This window comes from Colius striatus, chromosome 3 (assembly GCF_028858725.1).
Source record: "Colius striatus isolate bColStr4 chromosome 3, bColStr4.1.hap1, whole genome shotgun sequence".
Taxonomy (NCBI): domain Eukaryota; kingdom Metazoa; phylum Chordata; class Aves; order Coliiformes; family Coliidae; genus Colius; species Colius striatus.
In genome coordinates this window covers 32,580,663-32,594,944 of record NC_084761.1, presented here as the reverse complement: position 1 = coordinate 32,594,944, position 14,282 = coordinate 32,580,663, and the positions used below count along the sequence as shown (strand labels likewise).

Here is a 14,282-nt window from a genome sequence, read left to right as displayed (position 1 = left end):
TATATTAAACAATAAAACTCCAGTCACCAGAAACCTCTTGCTGCTTGCCAGCTGCCTATACTATTAGCAAGATGTAAAACGGTAGCAAAAGCGGTCACAAAAACAAGTAGAAACACATTCATTTGGAAGGAACTGAACAGTCTTTCTTGTGCCTGGCAAGAAGATAGTTAATTTAAATATTTTCACCGCAAATTGAGTCAGCAGAGATTCCATGGAAGTCTCTAACAAATGAACGCTTAATGAACTAATGAAGAAGCTAGTGTCTTCAAGTGCTCGTGTTGACATGTTCAAAAGTTCATTATATTGGACTCTGTTTTGTGTGAACTATATGGAAAGGCCTCTGTTTTTTCACTTGGTTTTTGGACTGTTTTTTTTAAATTGAATGCAAGTGCTCTTCTCGTTGTTTAGGGTCTACATGCAAAGAGTAAGAAGTGACGACTCCAGACTCTTACCCCTCTTCTCTATGACTCTAGTAATAGATAAAAGTTGTTGCCAGTACTAGCAAGAGCTATTATGTCAGGGAGCATTTGGCCCTCCTAGTGAATGAATCTTGCCCGATCCTGGTGAAAGCCTCTTGGAATTGTTAAAGCATTTTGGTGTGGTTTTGTGGTTGGACTTGTGAGTTGGACACTCCATAGGAGGTGCTAGTCTTCCCTTAAGGTTTTGATCTTAAGGCTCCCTTAAAGTCTTGATTAATGCCTCATGATCTTCGTACCTCGTTTCATTAAATAAGGAGCCATTTATTATGAGAATAATAGTCTTGTTAGGCTACATTCAAGGCTATTGTTGGCAATAAGCCTGACTTTGTAAAGCCTATCTCCCTCTAATATTGATTTAATGACTTTGTTAACTTGGAATTAGAAGACATCCCTCTGCACATCAGCTTACTTTGATCTAGTCTTATGTTGTAATTAAGGTAGAAATATCAGAGCTTTGGGGATATGAGACTCTAGATCTAGAAAGCCAGGCAAAAGAATCCCCATTCCATTGAAACTTGTAACATAAAGATTTTGTCCTCAGTTCCTGAGCGTAGTCTGTTTATTTCCAAACAGGTATTTTGAGAAAAATACCTTCTCTGCTTGTCATGGCTGCTTGAAATAAAGAGACTAATGAAAATTCAGTTCCAGAATGTCTTGCTATTAAAACTATTGGAAATCCTGGAGTAGCATCGGACCACTCAGCTTGAACTCCTACCACCTACAGCACAGTTTAATAGAAGCAGCCCTACTTGGTTTGCCAAATCCCAGACTATTTTCTATACAGAGAGAAGGCTAAGTAGGACTGAGGCCTTTTCATTTAATTACGACTAAAGCTACTCCACCTTCATGGAGGTATGACAATAGTAATTTTGGTTTCTGTCTAATGCTGAGCTCATTAACTTGTATAGGAAAGTTGTCCCACATGGACAGGTGAAGCTTGTAGCTTTGACAACACTGGATGCAGTCTACCAAGGGGTTTTTGGTTGGTTGGTTTATTTTTATTTTCAGCCAGAAGAGAAAAGTGTATAGTAATCGAAGATTCATGGGTGAAAATACCAAGTGAGCCAAGAACTGGAAGCTTCCAGTAGATTAATTATTAGATTATTAATAATCCAGTAGATTATTAAAGTAGATTAATCCAGGTTTAATCTTAATACTAACTACAGCTAGTATTCTAGACACTTTGGCTATGTAGAAACAACTAAGATGATGCCAAACCCTGCTACTTTTCCACCTTTTGACTACAGGTATTTATTAGGAGTTTTGGGGTTTACAAATGTTAAAGCAAATGAATGGAGACAAATCAAATTTTTTATTTAGTGTAAAGTCAGAAATACAACATCTTTAAAATGTTCATAAGTTAAACAAAGGCCACAGTAGTGGGATGAAAAATGAAGTGACTATTTACACACTGATGGATAAAATATCACTATCCAATCTTACAATACAAACCCATGACTTTAAGATTACTTATCTTGGGAAATTGCTGAAGTCTAACAAGCGCATGCTTTGTTACCGCTTGATCTCCTACAGTGCAGATGGGGATGTGCAGTGACATGGCTTTAAAGCTAGGGTAGCTGTAATGCAGTGCCATCTTCAGAAGTCAAGTGCTTGGTGTGGTTTTCTTTCTTTCATGCACAAACCCTGGACTAACCATGTGATCCACACTACCTGCTAGCAATTCTTGGGATGAATTTAGAGTACGAGATAGGCAGTGGGAAATTAGTCCATACAAGATTAAAAATCATGTTGTACATTTACAGGACCCCATGACACAGTGCTATCAGCCATCAGTGGGTAAAACTGTTTCATCAAGTTTCTTGACTCAGACTTGCAAACAGCCCTCAAGACAAAACTATTAGTGCTTTGTTTGCCATCATATGACTGCTGATCCTCCAGTGAATACAGGAGAGTCACCCTAAATGCGGTGAAATGGGAGACCTCCCTTTGGGGATGGGGAGGCACCTCACAATGTCAAACTTACACTTGAGAAACAGCAGTAGTTGGCTGTCAAGAAACCTGGAGATTGAGGGCGATTTGTTCTATTCTTATATCCACTTAGGTTTATTTTCTAGAATTACAGCAAGGCCTTGAACTGGTGGTTTGTTTTTGTTAAAAGCTGAAGTACAATGGCCTCATTACTGAAGAGACAGACCTCAGTTCTAGGTAATAGCCACAAATAAGTCTGCAATGTATGGCAAGGTGAAACAGGTGCAACTGAGCACTGCTATAATTTACATCATTGTTTGCAATTCAGCTTCTTCTCTTTCTTAACAATGATTACACTAGACATGCTCCTCTACAGGCAGTGCTCAGACCCATAATCTGGACTGAGCTTCTCAAAATCTGCTACCAAACAGCGAAGACGGTAAAAAACAGGGCATCTTCACACTAGGCATTGCTCATAACAGCACAGATTTGTGAGGCAAAAGCCACCTTTGTTCCACTGCAGTCCTCTGCTTTAAATATTTTTGTCCGGTGCCTCAGCTTATACTTCACCAGCTCAAACTCTAGGGCAGGAAAATAATTGCTGTAAGGCCTGAAGCAAACAAGTTTGGCACTTGGGGAAGGAAGTAAAAGGTGGCAAGGTGTAAGACCTGTTCTCAGTTCCTCACTGCAGATTGTTCACAAGCAGCAGGAGGAACATTGTTGACCTGTGCCTGTAAAGCTTATGACTCCGCTTTTTATTTCTCACAACTGAACTACTTCAGGAAGACCATACATCCTGATGCTGTGCCTGATCATTCTTTGAGGAAACAGGAAAGTGAAAATGGTTTGAAGTGTATGTCTTACAAGCTACAAACACTGATAGTGCATCAATTTGGTAATTCCTTGATCTAAGTTGTTTGACCTTGTTCCTCCTCCATTACCCTCTCCCTTCTCAAAAAAATTCAAGTGTTTTTCTGTATGCAAGCCCTGCAAATAACATCATACTGTTAATACTACATAGAAATTCCTAACTAGTTTACAGGGTTTTGTTTATATTTGCTTTGCAGAACTACAGACAGTACTATACTGTAATCTAAATATATCTCAGGTGAGAAAGGTGATGCATTAGACTTCTTATCCAAAAGACTTTTCAGCACAATAACTGTATTATTTTCTAGTCTAGAACACTACCCTAGGACCTCAAAGAGCACCAGCAGACTTTTTTTAACCTGATAAACTAAATCCCATTTTTAACGAGATATGCTTATTTTTAAAACAAATGTAAATGTTTAGTAAGTCTCTACACTACATTTGCACATTGCTTATTCGTAACAATACACAAACTTACGTCTCCTGTCATAATGTGCTTAACTCTGTTTATCACTGAAGTTTATAATCTTCAGGTATCCAATAAAGCCACAAACTAAGGTATTTTAGCTCATGTAGCCTATGCCAATTAAAACGACAACAAAAAAAAGACAGCAGCAATACCATGACATCTGTGAGTCAACCCTTATTTCCTTTTGCTTTTTGTGTCAGTTGTTTGGAAAACACTAGACGCTGACATCAGATTTTCTATATACTGTCCAAGAACTTGGTTTTCTGATTTCAGTTTCAAGTTTTCTTCCTTAACAGCATCTACTCGTGCTGAGAGATCTGCGAAGGTGATATTATAAGAAAAATATTAGACACTATTGCATGCAATAATTAATGTTTTATGTGCCTAAATCAAACTACTCACACTTTTAATGTGGCAAATACTGACATATGGTATTTTCTTGTAAAACACTGTGCTACTCAAGTTTTATCCAAAGACAATTTTCTTACAGTATATTGTAGTACAATGTCCTGACAAGCTCGTTACACAACCTTACTGTGCGTCTGTGTCTTTATTCTTCTCTTTAAGTTTTGAATTAAGCTATTACAAGCTAAACTACTTGAAAACAAAAGTTCAATGATGGACAGACTCAAAGATGTGTGTGTGTCAGCTAGTGAGCCTGGGACAGTTAACTGTATTCCTCTTCCTGCTTGATGTGTACATAAAGAGGGAAAAAAAACAGGTCTGAGACCTTTCAATTGCATAAGTGACACTTTCTGGACGCTCTGACTAAGGTCGGACAGAATAATAAGGTTCTTTTGTTTTGCTTATTACTGTGTGCTTGTCAAAAATCTGTGCCAAACTGCTAACCTTCAAGTGTGTGCTGCAGTTCCAAAACTTGATTAATAAGCCGTGTTTTCTCTTCTAATTCCACCTGATTCTCAGCCTCAACAGCTGCAATAAATCATGAGAGTTTTAATGCAACCTTGGCAACAGCTGGAAATTATATATATAAAGTAGAAAAAATAACAAGAATATTAACAACTTATACCATCCATATCGGCGTTCATCATTGTCGAAGGGGCTTCTTCTGCTTTTGAAGAGAGGTGTGAGAGATACTCTGGTTAAAGAAAAAAAAAAAAGAGACCAGTGAGGCAACTGTCCCTATAACTGCTTTTCTGTTTCCATTTTAGATACGTATTTCTATTACTGCTGTAAAGCCACCACTTAAGCTTAAACCAGAACCATTTTTAAATACGCTTTCTTTCTCTCCTAGAGCCTTATGTGATATGTAAATACGGTTCTTCACCTACATACGCTTCAGTTATAACCGGTCCAGATAAACCATCCCTGTGTTTCTATGATGCAATTGCACTGATCGTTCTGGAATCGGCTGCTAAAAAAACGCAGAAACTGAGCGGCTCCAGTCTCTGTCACCCCCTCTCGTTGCTGTCACGGGCCTGGAGGGCGTAGGGACGTGCGCCTTTGCTTCCTGGGCCTTGTACCTGACAGCCATTTCCCCACACCCCACCCGAGAAGCGCCGGCGCGGGGCGGGCGGGGGCGACAGCACTGCAGAGGGCTCCCGCTGGGACACGGTGGCCGCCCGCGGCCCTGCCCGCGTAGCCAGCCCGCGGCCGGGCCCGCGCCGCGGCACTGAACACTCTTTACACAGCCGCCGAGGCCCGGCCGCGCCGCCCCGCCGCTCACCTGCCGCCGCCGCCTCGCTGCGGGCTGCGCCCCGGCCCCGGCCCGGCCGCAGCTCTGCGCCCCCTCCCCCGCTGCGCCTGCGCCGCCTCCCCGGCAGCGGGCCTGCGCGCACGCACACGCCTGCGCCCGCGCCAGCCAATGGGCGCGGCGGGGCGGGACCGGCGGGGTGCGGCCGCGGCCCCACGCCGGGAGGCGGGAGGAGCGTCACCCGCTGCCCCGCGCCGCGTGCGGGGCGCGTGTCCCGGCGGCTGCGGCGAGGGCCGCCGCCTTCCCGGCCTCCTTCCATCCCTGACCGCCCGGGCTTGCGCGGCCGCCTGCTCGGCCTACATACTGTGGCTGCCAGAAACCCCTACGGCAGCTGGGACTCCTCGTTCCGCCCAGCAGCGAGTGCGCAGGCCTGGCGGGACTGAGGGGCGACGGAGCCGTCGCGCCCTAGAGCTGTGTAGGGCCTTCCGCTTCTTCAGGGTTACATTTTGGGCACAGGCAGCCCTTTTCTGTTACGTGTCACTGAATTACAGACAAAATAACGCAAGTAAGCAGTAAGTACGTGATTAAATTAGTATCAGTGTTTTTCTGATAGATTGGTTTGTGAACACAAACTAGTGAGGTGCTCAGAGTGGTGATCCTCAGCTGGGAGCTGGGCGCCCTCAGCTGTGGTCAGTAGTTAAGAAAGAGCAGATGTTCCCCCGTGTGTGATACCTTCAAATGTGGGTAGGTTGGCAAAGCCCAAGGAGTGTTAGAGAAGATGGAGTATGTGTGTGATACTCTCAGCTTCTTGTACTTGGAGCTCTTGAAGGGAGGAGGCTCTCAGAGTCCACGAGGGTTTACTTGTGGTTCACTGTGTCCAGGAGGTCAAGGGAGGTTCTCCTCCCCCTCTACACTGCCCTAATGAGGCTTCATCTGAGGTCCTGTGTCTGGTTCTGGGCTCCCTAGCTCAAGAGGGACAGAGAACTTCTGGAGAGAGTCCAGTGCAGGGCCACCAAGATGATCAGGGGACTGGAACATCTTTCATACGAAGAAAGGCTGCAGAAGCTGGGGCTGTTTAATCTAGAGAAGAGGAGACTGAGGGGAGATCTTATTAATATCTACAAATATCTAAATGATGGGTGTCAGGAGGTTGGGGCATCCTTTTATTGTATCTAGCAACAGGACAAGGTAATGGGATGAAACTGGAACACAAAAAGTTCCATTTAAACATAAGGAAAATCTATTTTACTGTTCAGGTGAGAGAGCCCTGGCACAGGCTGCCCAGGGAGTTTGTGGAGTCTGCTTCCTTGGAGGTCTTCAAAACCCACCTGAACACGTTCTTGTGAGACCTGATCTAGGTGAACCTGCTTCTGCAGGGTGATTGTACTAGATGATCTCTAAAGATCCCTTCCAACCTCTACCATTCTATGATTTAGTGCCGTAAACCTGATCAAACTGTGTCCAGTCTGGCAGATCAATAAACCTTCTGGAGAACAGCATCCGGATTACAAAAAACCGCAAAAAACAACCAAACAAAAAAATTAGCTCCTTCCTTCTGGACCTTACAGCCTTAGAGATCATGTCACACAGAGACCTAAGTAACTTCACATGATTACTCTCATCTCGTAGGTCAGTGGCTCCTAACCAACACCTCTGTTTCTGTGTTCTTTCCCTGGTGGAAATAACCCTTTCAGAGCATGCTGCAGAAGGTGCTCCCTTTGGAACACACAGAACGGGCTAAGAGTCACAGTAAAGACAACATGCAGGATGCCAGTTAATTTTAGTAGCTTCACTGAAGCGTCTGCACTGCATAACCTGTAGTATATTATCGGTACCATGTATCTTGAACCATGTGCTGCAGTGAAACATATTCATGTGTTACAGGAATATATCCAGTTATAAATAAATAATATGATGCTGGGTAGACACTCGGGAAGATAAAGGCATTTGGAAAGTGTGACTCTTCTGTATGGTTTTTTAATACACTTCAGAAAGTGTGTATTTTTAATATCTACGTCTTCTGGGTGCCTCCATGCTGTTTTTAGTGCTGTGTTGCTATCTTTTTTAACCTCACAATCAGATAGTCTAATTCAGATTAGACTGAATGCTCTTAAAGTTTGAAAATATGTTTTAATTTAAGCCCTACAGTCTGCACAGGGAAATGAGTCTTATCAGTTTCAATTCCATTTGCTAGTCTACTTAAAAGTATATCACCTCCTCTACAAACCTTGCAAGCAGTCCTCTGGGGTGATAGCTGGGGTTTTGAACTTGTTAGAAACTCCCTTCAATTGACAGGGTGCTTCTCGCTCTGTTAGGATCTTGCTTGCTGCACTTGCTACGTGGCAAGCCTGGCAATCAACAGGTTCTCAAAATTCTTTCTAGCAATACGATCTCCAGTACTTTGAATGACATGGTGAAAAAATATAGCCAGATTCTGCAGGTGGATGGAGAGCTTGCTGACCTGGTGAAGAACTTGCTGTGTTTTATACTATAACAGAGGGATAAAAAAAAAAAAGGCTGCAGATTTATTGGGGAAATGCACGTCTCTGCTGCAGGAATTCTACTTCGCTCTCTGGATTACATTTACAGTTGATTGTCTAAACTGTCTGAAAATGAGCAAAGTGGTAAAATCCTTGACATAAAATTATGGGACAGAATGGAAACCAGACATGTTGGCTTCCATGCTGTCATAGGCAAAACAGAGTAGTAATTCTGAGTTGTGGGTTTACCTTCTGTTTCTGTTTTGGTAAGCATACTGTTGAGGGTTCATTCTACTTCACATGGTTGTGGTTTCTGACTGTAGTATTTTCTTTTGATTCTTAACTCTGATCTTTGGGCTTGAGCGCAATTTGAGCAGGCTGAAACTGCTTTTCGAAAGTTAACCTGTGAGAGGTTTTTGGTTTTCCTTTTGAGAATCTGAGCCTGCACTGTTAGCATTGCAGAAGGGCTGTCAGCAGAGAACAGATGGTGTCTTTTAGTCTACGTAGTGCTGTGTGTTACTAGGTTAAACAGTTGCACAGATGCTTCCTTAAGTTTGTACTGCGTATCCACAGACATGCTGGATGTTACACAGTCCATTTTTATACTGTGAGTGCTTAATATCCTTTTAGCCTAGTATCTGAGATTGTGCCTATGCCCCTGGGCCCCAGCATTTAGAAACTGTTTCTGTGTGACCTGGCTATGTCCCAACTCTGTATAATGGCAAGATCAGTGCATGTTAATTTTTTTCTTTCCCTGCCCTTTTCCGATTTCCAAGGAAAGTGCTGAGCACAGCCCTGATCTGCACAGCCCAGAGACTAAGGCTGTTGTATTGATGCTACTGGGTGCAAATTTCAGAGGGAATGCCTAGCTCATCTTGTTTTCGCTTAAAAAGATATGTCTTGATAATTCTCCCTCTACTTTCCAGAGCAAAGAAGTCAGCTCCAGGGTTTTAGATACCTGATGTACTAGCAGATTTAAACAATCAAGGAACCAAACGCATCACACCACAGAAAAAAAACCCCTCAGCCCAAAGTATTTTTTTAATGAGAGATCAACAAAAACAACAGAAGTTTAGCATATCACATGACTTACCTATTTGTTTTTCGATTTCCTTACCTCACCTATCTTTAATTGGATTACATATTATCAATGAAATTTGTTGTTCACTTTAAATGTGAAGCTTTAGGGATTTAGAGCATATCCCAAACAATAAGATTGTTTTTAGAATGTAGACTGTGTCCCAGGGAAGACATGCTTGTGCATATGTCTAGAGTAGAGGGATGTGCTTGGTGTTCTCTTTGACTGGAGGCCGCCAATTCAGGCTCGTGTATTACAATTCTTTCTTTTATCAGCCTGTGTTATTTTGTTAACTCTCATGTAAGAAAGTGTCACTTCTTTGTTCTGTAAGTTGTTACTGTGGCAAGTCTTGTTTGGGGAGTATTCCCAGGAGAACCTGAAACAGTCCTTCTCAAGGCTGGCTTCTGTTGACAGGGGTCTGGCAGCACTTGCTACTCTGCAGTTTCCCCATTCACTGGGAGGAGTAAAAGTAATGGGGTAAATAGTAATTACATGCCACTGTGAGCGAATCACTCAGCTTTGCTGTGTGGCTGTTTACTGTGTGTCTTTGGAATATGCAGCACAAAGCTGAGAGACTGGGCACAAACTTAGTGCTACTTTAAAAATGTACATTTTATTTTAAAAAAAAATCACAAATGCTGGAAATAGTTTTCTTCTGTGGGGCAACTTAACATACTGACAGCCACTCTGCAGTTTGGAAAAGGAATTAAGAGGATTCTCTTTATTGCTGGAAATATTTGAACACTGCCCTAAGTAATTGTTCCACTGGTTTATTAAGCTGGTTTTGTATTATACAGTAGATCATTCACTTCAGGTGAGTGGATTTTCTAACTTAGGAGTTATAAAGGGAGCTTGTAATTTTTAGCAGGGTGTCAGAGCCACTGAAGTAAGAACAGACTAATGGATGCAACTAAGAACAGGTGCTAGTCCCTTTCTTTCATTCTAATTAATTTGATATTTTTAAGGTATTTGGTTAAAGCAGAGAAGGTGTTCATAATATGGGCATCTATATTAAATTTATAGGTGCAACAAGTTTTCACTTTACAAATGCAGTTATCTCTACTTACTGCAATTATCTATCCTAAGTTCCAGTTAAGCTTCCCTAAAACTGGCTGATGTTACTGGAGAAAGGAATTAATATATGAAGTTTCACTGAAAGACTATTTTTGATTTAAAATGCAACCATCTCCCTAGGCTATAAAGCACTGTTAATGGTTTACCTAAATGCATGTATGTGTACAGTTACAAAACTGCAGGAGAGAATGTTATTGCTCTAGATTCGGATTCTAAGTTATTGCTGCTAATGACAAATGTGTTCAGATGTTTTGTTTCTAAAACTGTAGTGTACATCCTGTTTTTTCCCTGCTACACAGTGCAAACCAACAAGCCTCTCACTTCCTTTTTGGCATGGTTACAGGCACCAGAGGCGCCTGCGTAAGCTGACTGATGACAGAGGCTTCACTGTTCACCACTAGAATAGAAATGTGTTCTCCTTTTCATTAACAGAAGAAGGTATTGTGTGTATTTCTGAAATGAGTTTGCCATTTGAACTGTACTGCTTTCTCCTTTAATTAATTATTGCCACAAAGAAAGACAAAAGGGAACACAAATGGCTTCATTCCTTTTCCTTGCGATACTAACTTGCAAGACCCTTTGCATCAAATCTTCATCATTTGTTTTTTCTGTGGAAATGACAGACCCTAAGAAGTTTTTTTTTCAAGTTGCTTTATGACAGACATCTTTGCAGTTGTTGCTCTTTCTGAGAAACTTCAAAAGATTTTTGTAGCCTTGTGCACATCCGTGCGTGGATGTACAGTTACAGACTTCTGTCAGATAGAGAATTTGAGTAGGTTTTGGTTTGCACTTTCTCCCACCAAATCAATTTGTACAAATGAGCAGTTATTTTGGCTTATGCTGGTCTAACTGTTGTCTGTGTCCTTATGTGTAACCTAATCTAGGTAGACCTGCTTCATCAGGGGGGGTTGGACTAGATGATCTCTAAAGATCCCTTCCAACCCCTACCCTTCTATGATTCTATGTTTCGGTAGTGCCTTAAGGCCCGGATGAGAATAGCATCTCATCAGATGATGTAACCTGTGAGCATACAGTTGTGGGAAATAAAAGTAGACTCTTTAGAAAGTCTACAAAAAGAAAGCTGTAGAAAACAGCAGCTGTTGAGCATACTCTCACTGTTTTATTTGTGATTTCCTTTCCTCTGTACTTTTGAGTAGGTCAGTTTTTGAGGGAACTTTATCCAGTGCTATCAGTTTCTAAATGAAAAGGTATCTTTTCTTAAAGGTAAAATAATTCTGTTATTTCCTTGCTTTCCTTGATTTCGTATGCTTTTGATATTACTATTAAGAAGTTTCTATCTTGCTGCCATTTTGTATTTGTCTTGATTTACATGGAAGTGATTTATTTTTAATGCCTGTGTATGTAACAAATAGAGAAATGCTGCTGTTTTGAAAGAGCAATAGCTATTAAATATTCATGCATTGCTCTCAGTTAATCAGTCTCAGTAACCCCTGTTGCTTTGCCACAGTAGCTTTTCACTGTATGAAAGAAACTTTGATAGGAAGGCTGTATTCTGATTATGCTTCAGATTGTACACACATAGCATGTTGTTCTACTTTGTCTGCTTAGTATCTTTCCAAGTACATTTTAAGAAATGAGGGGAAAACCCTATGCAAACATATTAATGTTCATTAAAACCAGTGAATCTTTGTGTTCCTACTTAAAATTTAATTATGGAACACTTTCTTCTAAAACATCAGGTCATTCTCAAGCCAGCTCCGCTTATGATCTGCATATTCCAAATCTAGCTTCTTTATTCTGCACTTGAACTTGCTGTTTGCCGTCCTAAGGAATGTTTTTCTCTGTCTTTATCTTCCCTGCTTTTATGGAATTGATGTTCTTCTCCAGCCTTACAGTTACAGCCTATTCTGTTTGTTAGCTTCTGTGCTCCAGTGTTACTGTAATTAGTCATAACTTCAACTGGAAAAGATAGGGAAGACTGTTTCCTACAATCTATGTGATAGTGTCTTCCTATTACAGGTTAGGAATTTTCTTACACCTTTCTCTCTTGCTTCCAGGTGTTGCCCTCTGACAGAAGAAGTGAACCAGGGTTATAATTGTTCACCATGAGTCTTACTGTATTCTCTCTCTATGCCTTCTAGCTAAAACCTTGCCTGAAAACACCACTTATTTCCAGTGGCATTCAGTGGCAACTCTGAATTTATCTCTCTACTTTTGAGTGACTGTCCCTACCTCTTTACCGCTAGGGGAAAAGCTCTGTTATTGGTAGAAGTTCTTGCATAAAGAAGCCTTGTTTATGGTCTTTGAGTTGTGAACATGAGCTTTCTCTGACCGTGGGTATATTAATGTAGTTGAGAATCTACTAAACTTGAAGTGCTCAGTTTCTGAGGTGCAGTAGATTCTTATTTGCACTGTTGCTGAGCAGCTGCTTGTACAGCAGTGACATCTGTCAGGGCTTGGCATTGGTGAGTATCCAGCCGTGAATGCCTGGGTTGATTTGGATATCCAGTGTCAGTTGGTGCTCGAAAGAGAGTTTTTAAATTTGTGCCTCTGTTTTCTCTTGTGTATTAACATTTTCCAAGCTGCAAAGGTGCTCAGGTTAGAGTAGTAGTCTAGTGTGTGTTTGCCTTCTAAAGAGAGTGACTTGACATCTACTGAAGGACTAGGTAAGCAATACAGCAAAAACACACATCTGTGAGACAAGGCAGATTCAAACCCATCCAGTATTACTGAGTCACCTCTAACTCAGCTACTTCTGGATGTTTTGCAAAGCCTAGACAATCTTGCCACTGTACACTGCCCTTCATCTGTTCTTGCCACCTTCTCAGCTGTGCAGCAAGTCATGAAACACATTCATATGAGACCTTTTCCTTACTGTTCTGCAAAAGGAGAAACAGTGAAAGAGTGACATTCACTGTCAGGAGACCCTTTCATTACTGCACAACTTGGACCAATTTATTGACAGACCAAGGTCTGCCAATTTGTCTTGTGAACAGTTTGGGTCATCCACATCTTGATGTCATTAGGCTTATATGCTGTAAAATCAAAGTGCATTCAAACATCCAATTTGGCACCATTACACTAATATGAAATTGCTAGGAAATTGTGTTCTGAAAATAAGGTCAACTCCATGTTGGGTTGTTCTTTTTAAATAGGAGATAAAGACAGCAAGTATGATAACATTATTTACACTAAAAGGGGAGGGTGTGTAATAGGACTTGTATTATTCATTAATAAGCAATCGAGGTTCCTAACTGGTGTAAATTAGCACAGCTCTATGGCAGTCCTCCTGACATGATCAAGTTGATACTCTGGCCACAGCTTTCTAAATAATTTATTATCAATTCATATTAACTCACTTCTTTTTTCCAGTATGTAGAACTATCTTACTTCCCACTCCAAGTAATTTTTCTTCCATAAGCTAGAAGGATGGCCGAGGAAGGGGAGACAGTCTTTGCTTTTGTACTTTCTTTTAGAACAATTAAGGGCTTAATAGCGAGGATTTAAATAGATCAGCTTGCTTCCATTACCAATTAGTTTGCATCACTTCTTGTGAGCTCTCATTAGAGTATGTAAAAGAGATTATCATTCCATATTCAGGAGACAAGGCCAGCATTATCTATATTTTCTTTGACATTTATGTAACTTTTTTCTTTCTAAACAGTGAAAGGCTACATGGGCACAGATATGACGACTGGATATTGCCATATACTAATATGTGAAAACCACGATAGCCTCCATACCCCTAAAATCTCAATTCTTAACTAACAACCAAGTTTACTCAACTACATAACTAGGAAAGTTTACCTGAGGGTATTTGCTAAAAATATGTTGTACCAAGTAATTAGGACTACGGCTTTGTGTGCTCACTCAGTACTATTATTCACCCCATGAAATTTGTATTGCATCAGTAGATTTCTGTAATTTCTTACCTGAATCATCTGCCAAAGAGATATTGGTGAAGGTGCCATCCTCCTCATCCAAAGGTAACTCCATTTTGCTTCCTTTTCTCAAAGTTTTTGAGACGGGCATGAAGTATGGCAGTCGTCAGCCATTTCTCAGTGTGCACATGACTTCTCTGGTTAAATCTTTAATGAGTCAGACACACAGGTGTTGTTACATACTGTTGGCAGCTACACACATACTCTGTGTGGTATAACATCTGAACCTTGATCTCTTTTCCGGAAATTGTTAAGCTAGAAGGTTTCTAACTGCTTCAGCAGATATGTGCAGAGCAAACATTGTTATTGCAGGCTCTTTTTTTGAAAGAACTGTGTATTTACCCTAG

General features: G+C 41.1%; 1 protein-coding gene across 3 annotated transcripts; it reads right to left on the bottom strand.

Annotated features, from left to right (window-relative positions):
- Nucleotides 1-1,804: 1,804 nt before the first annotated feature.
- SCOC (short coiled-coil protein) lies at nt 1,805-14,026 on the bottom strand. Of its 3 annotated transcripts, none has more exons than XM_061992665.1 (4): nt 13,927-14,026; nt 4,778-4,846; nt 4,597-4,680; nt 1,805-4,064 (listed from the first exon to the last, which is right to left on the bottom strand). In XM_061992665.1, the coding sequence occupies exons 1-4, from the start codon at nt 14,024-14,026 to the stop codon at nt 3,922-3,924; spliced, it is 396 nt and encodes a 131-aa protein (XP_061848649.1). In that variant the 3' UTR covers nt 1,805-3,921. The 3 variants fall into 3 exon arrangements, with proteins under 3 accessions (XP_061848649.1, XP_061848650.1, XP_061848651.1); XM_061992666.1 differs by lacking the exon at nt 13,927-14,026 and adding an exon at nt 5,435-5,518; XM_061992667.1 differs by lacking the exons at nt 4,597-4,680; nt 13,927-14,026 and adding an exon at nt 5,435-5,518.
- Nucleotides 14,027-14,282: the final 256 nt, after the last annotated feature.

What these genes read in the sequence shown, in the direction of transcription:
- SCOC (XM_061992665.1), bottom strand. Translation starts at nt 14,026, where the DNA reads ATGCCCGTCTCAAAAACTTTGAGAAAAGGAAGCAAAATGGAGTTACCT. An exon ending in CTCTTTGGCAGATGATTCAG is followed by an intron (nt 4,847 to 13,926) that starts GTAAGAAATTAC and finishes TTCTTTAACCAG; the next exon opens with AGTATCTCTCACACCTCTCT. An exon ending in ACTGCAGCACACACTTGAAG is followed by an intron (nt 4,065 to 4,596) that starts GTTAGCAGTTTG and finishes TCACCTTCGCAG; the next exon opens with ATCTCTCAGCACGAGTAGAT.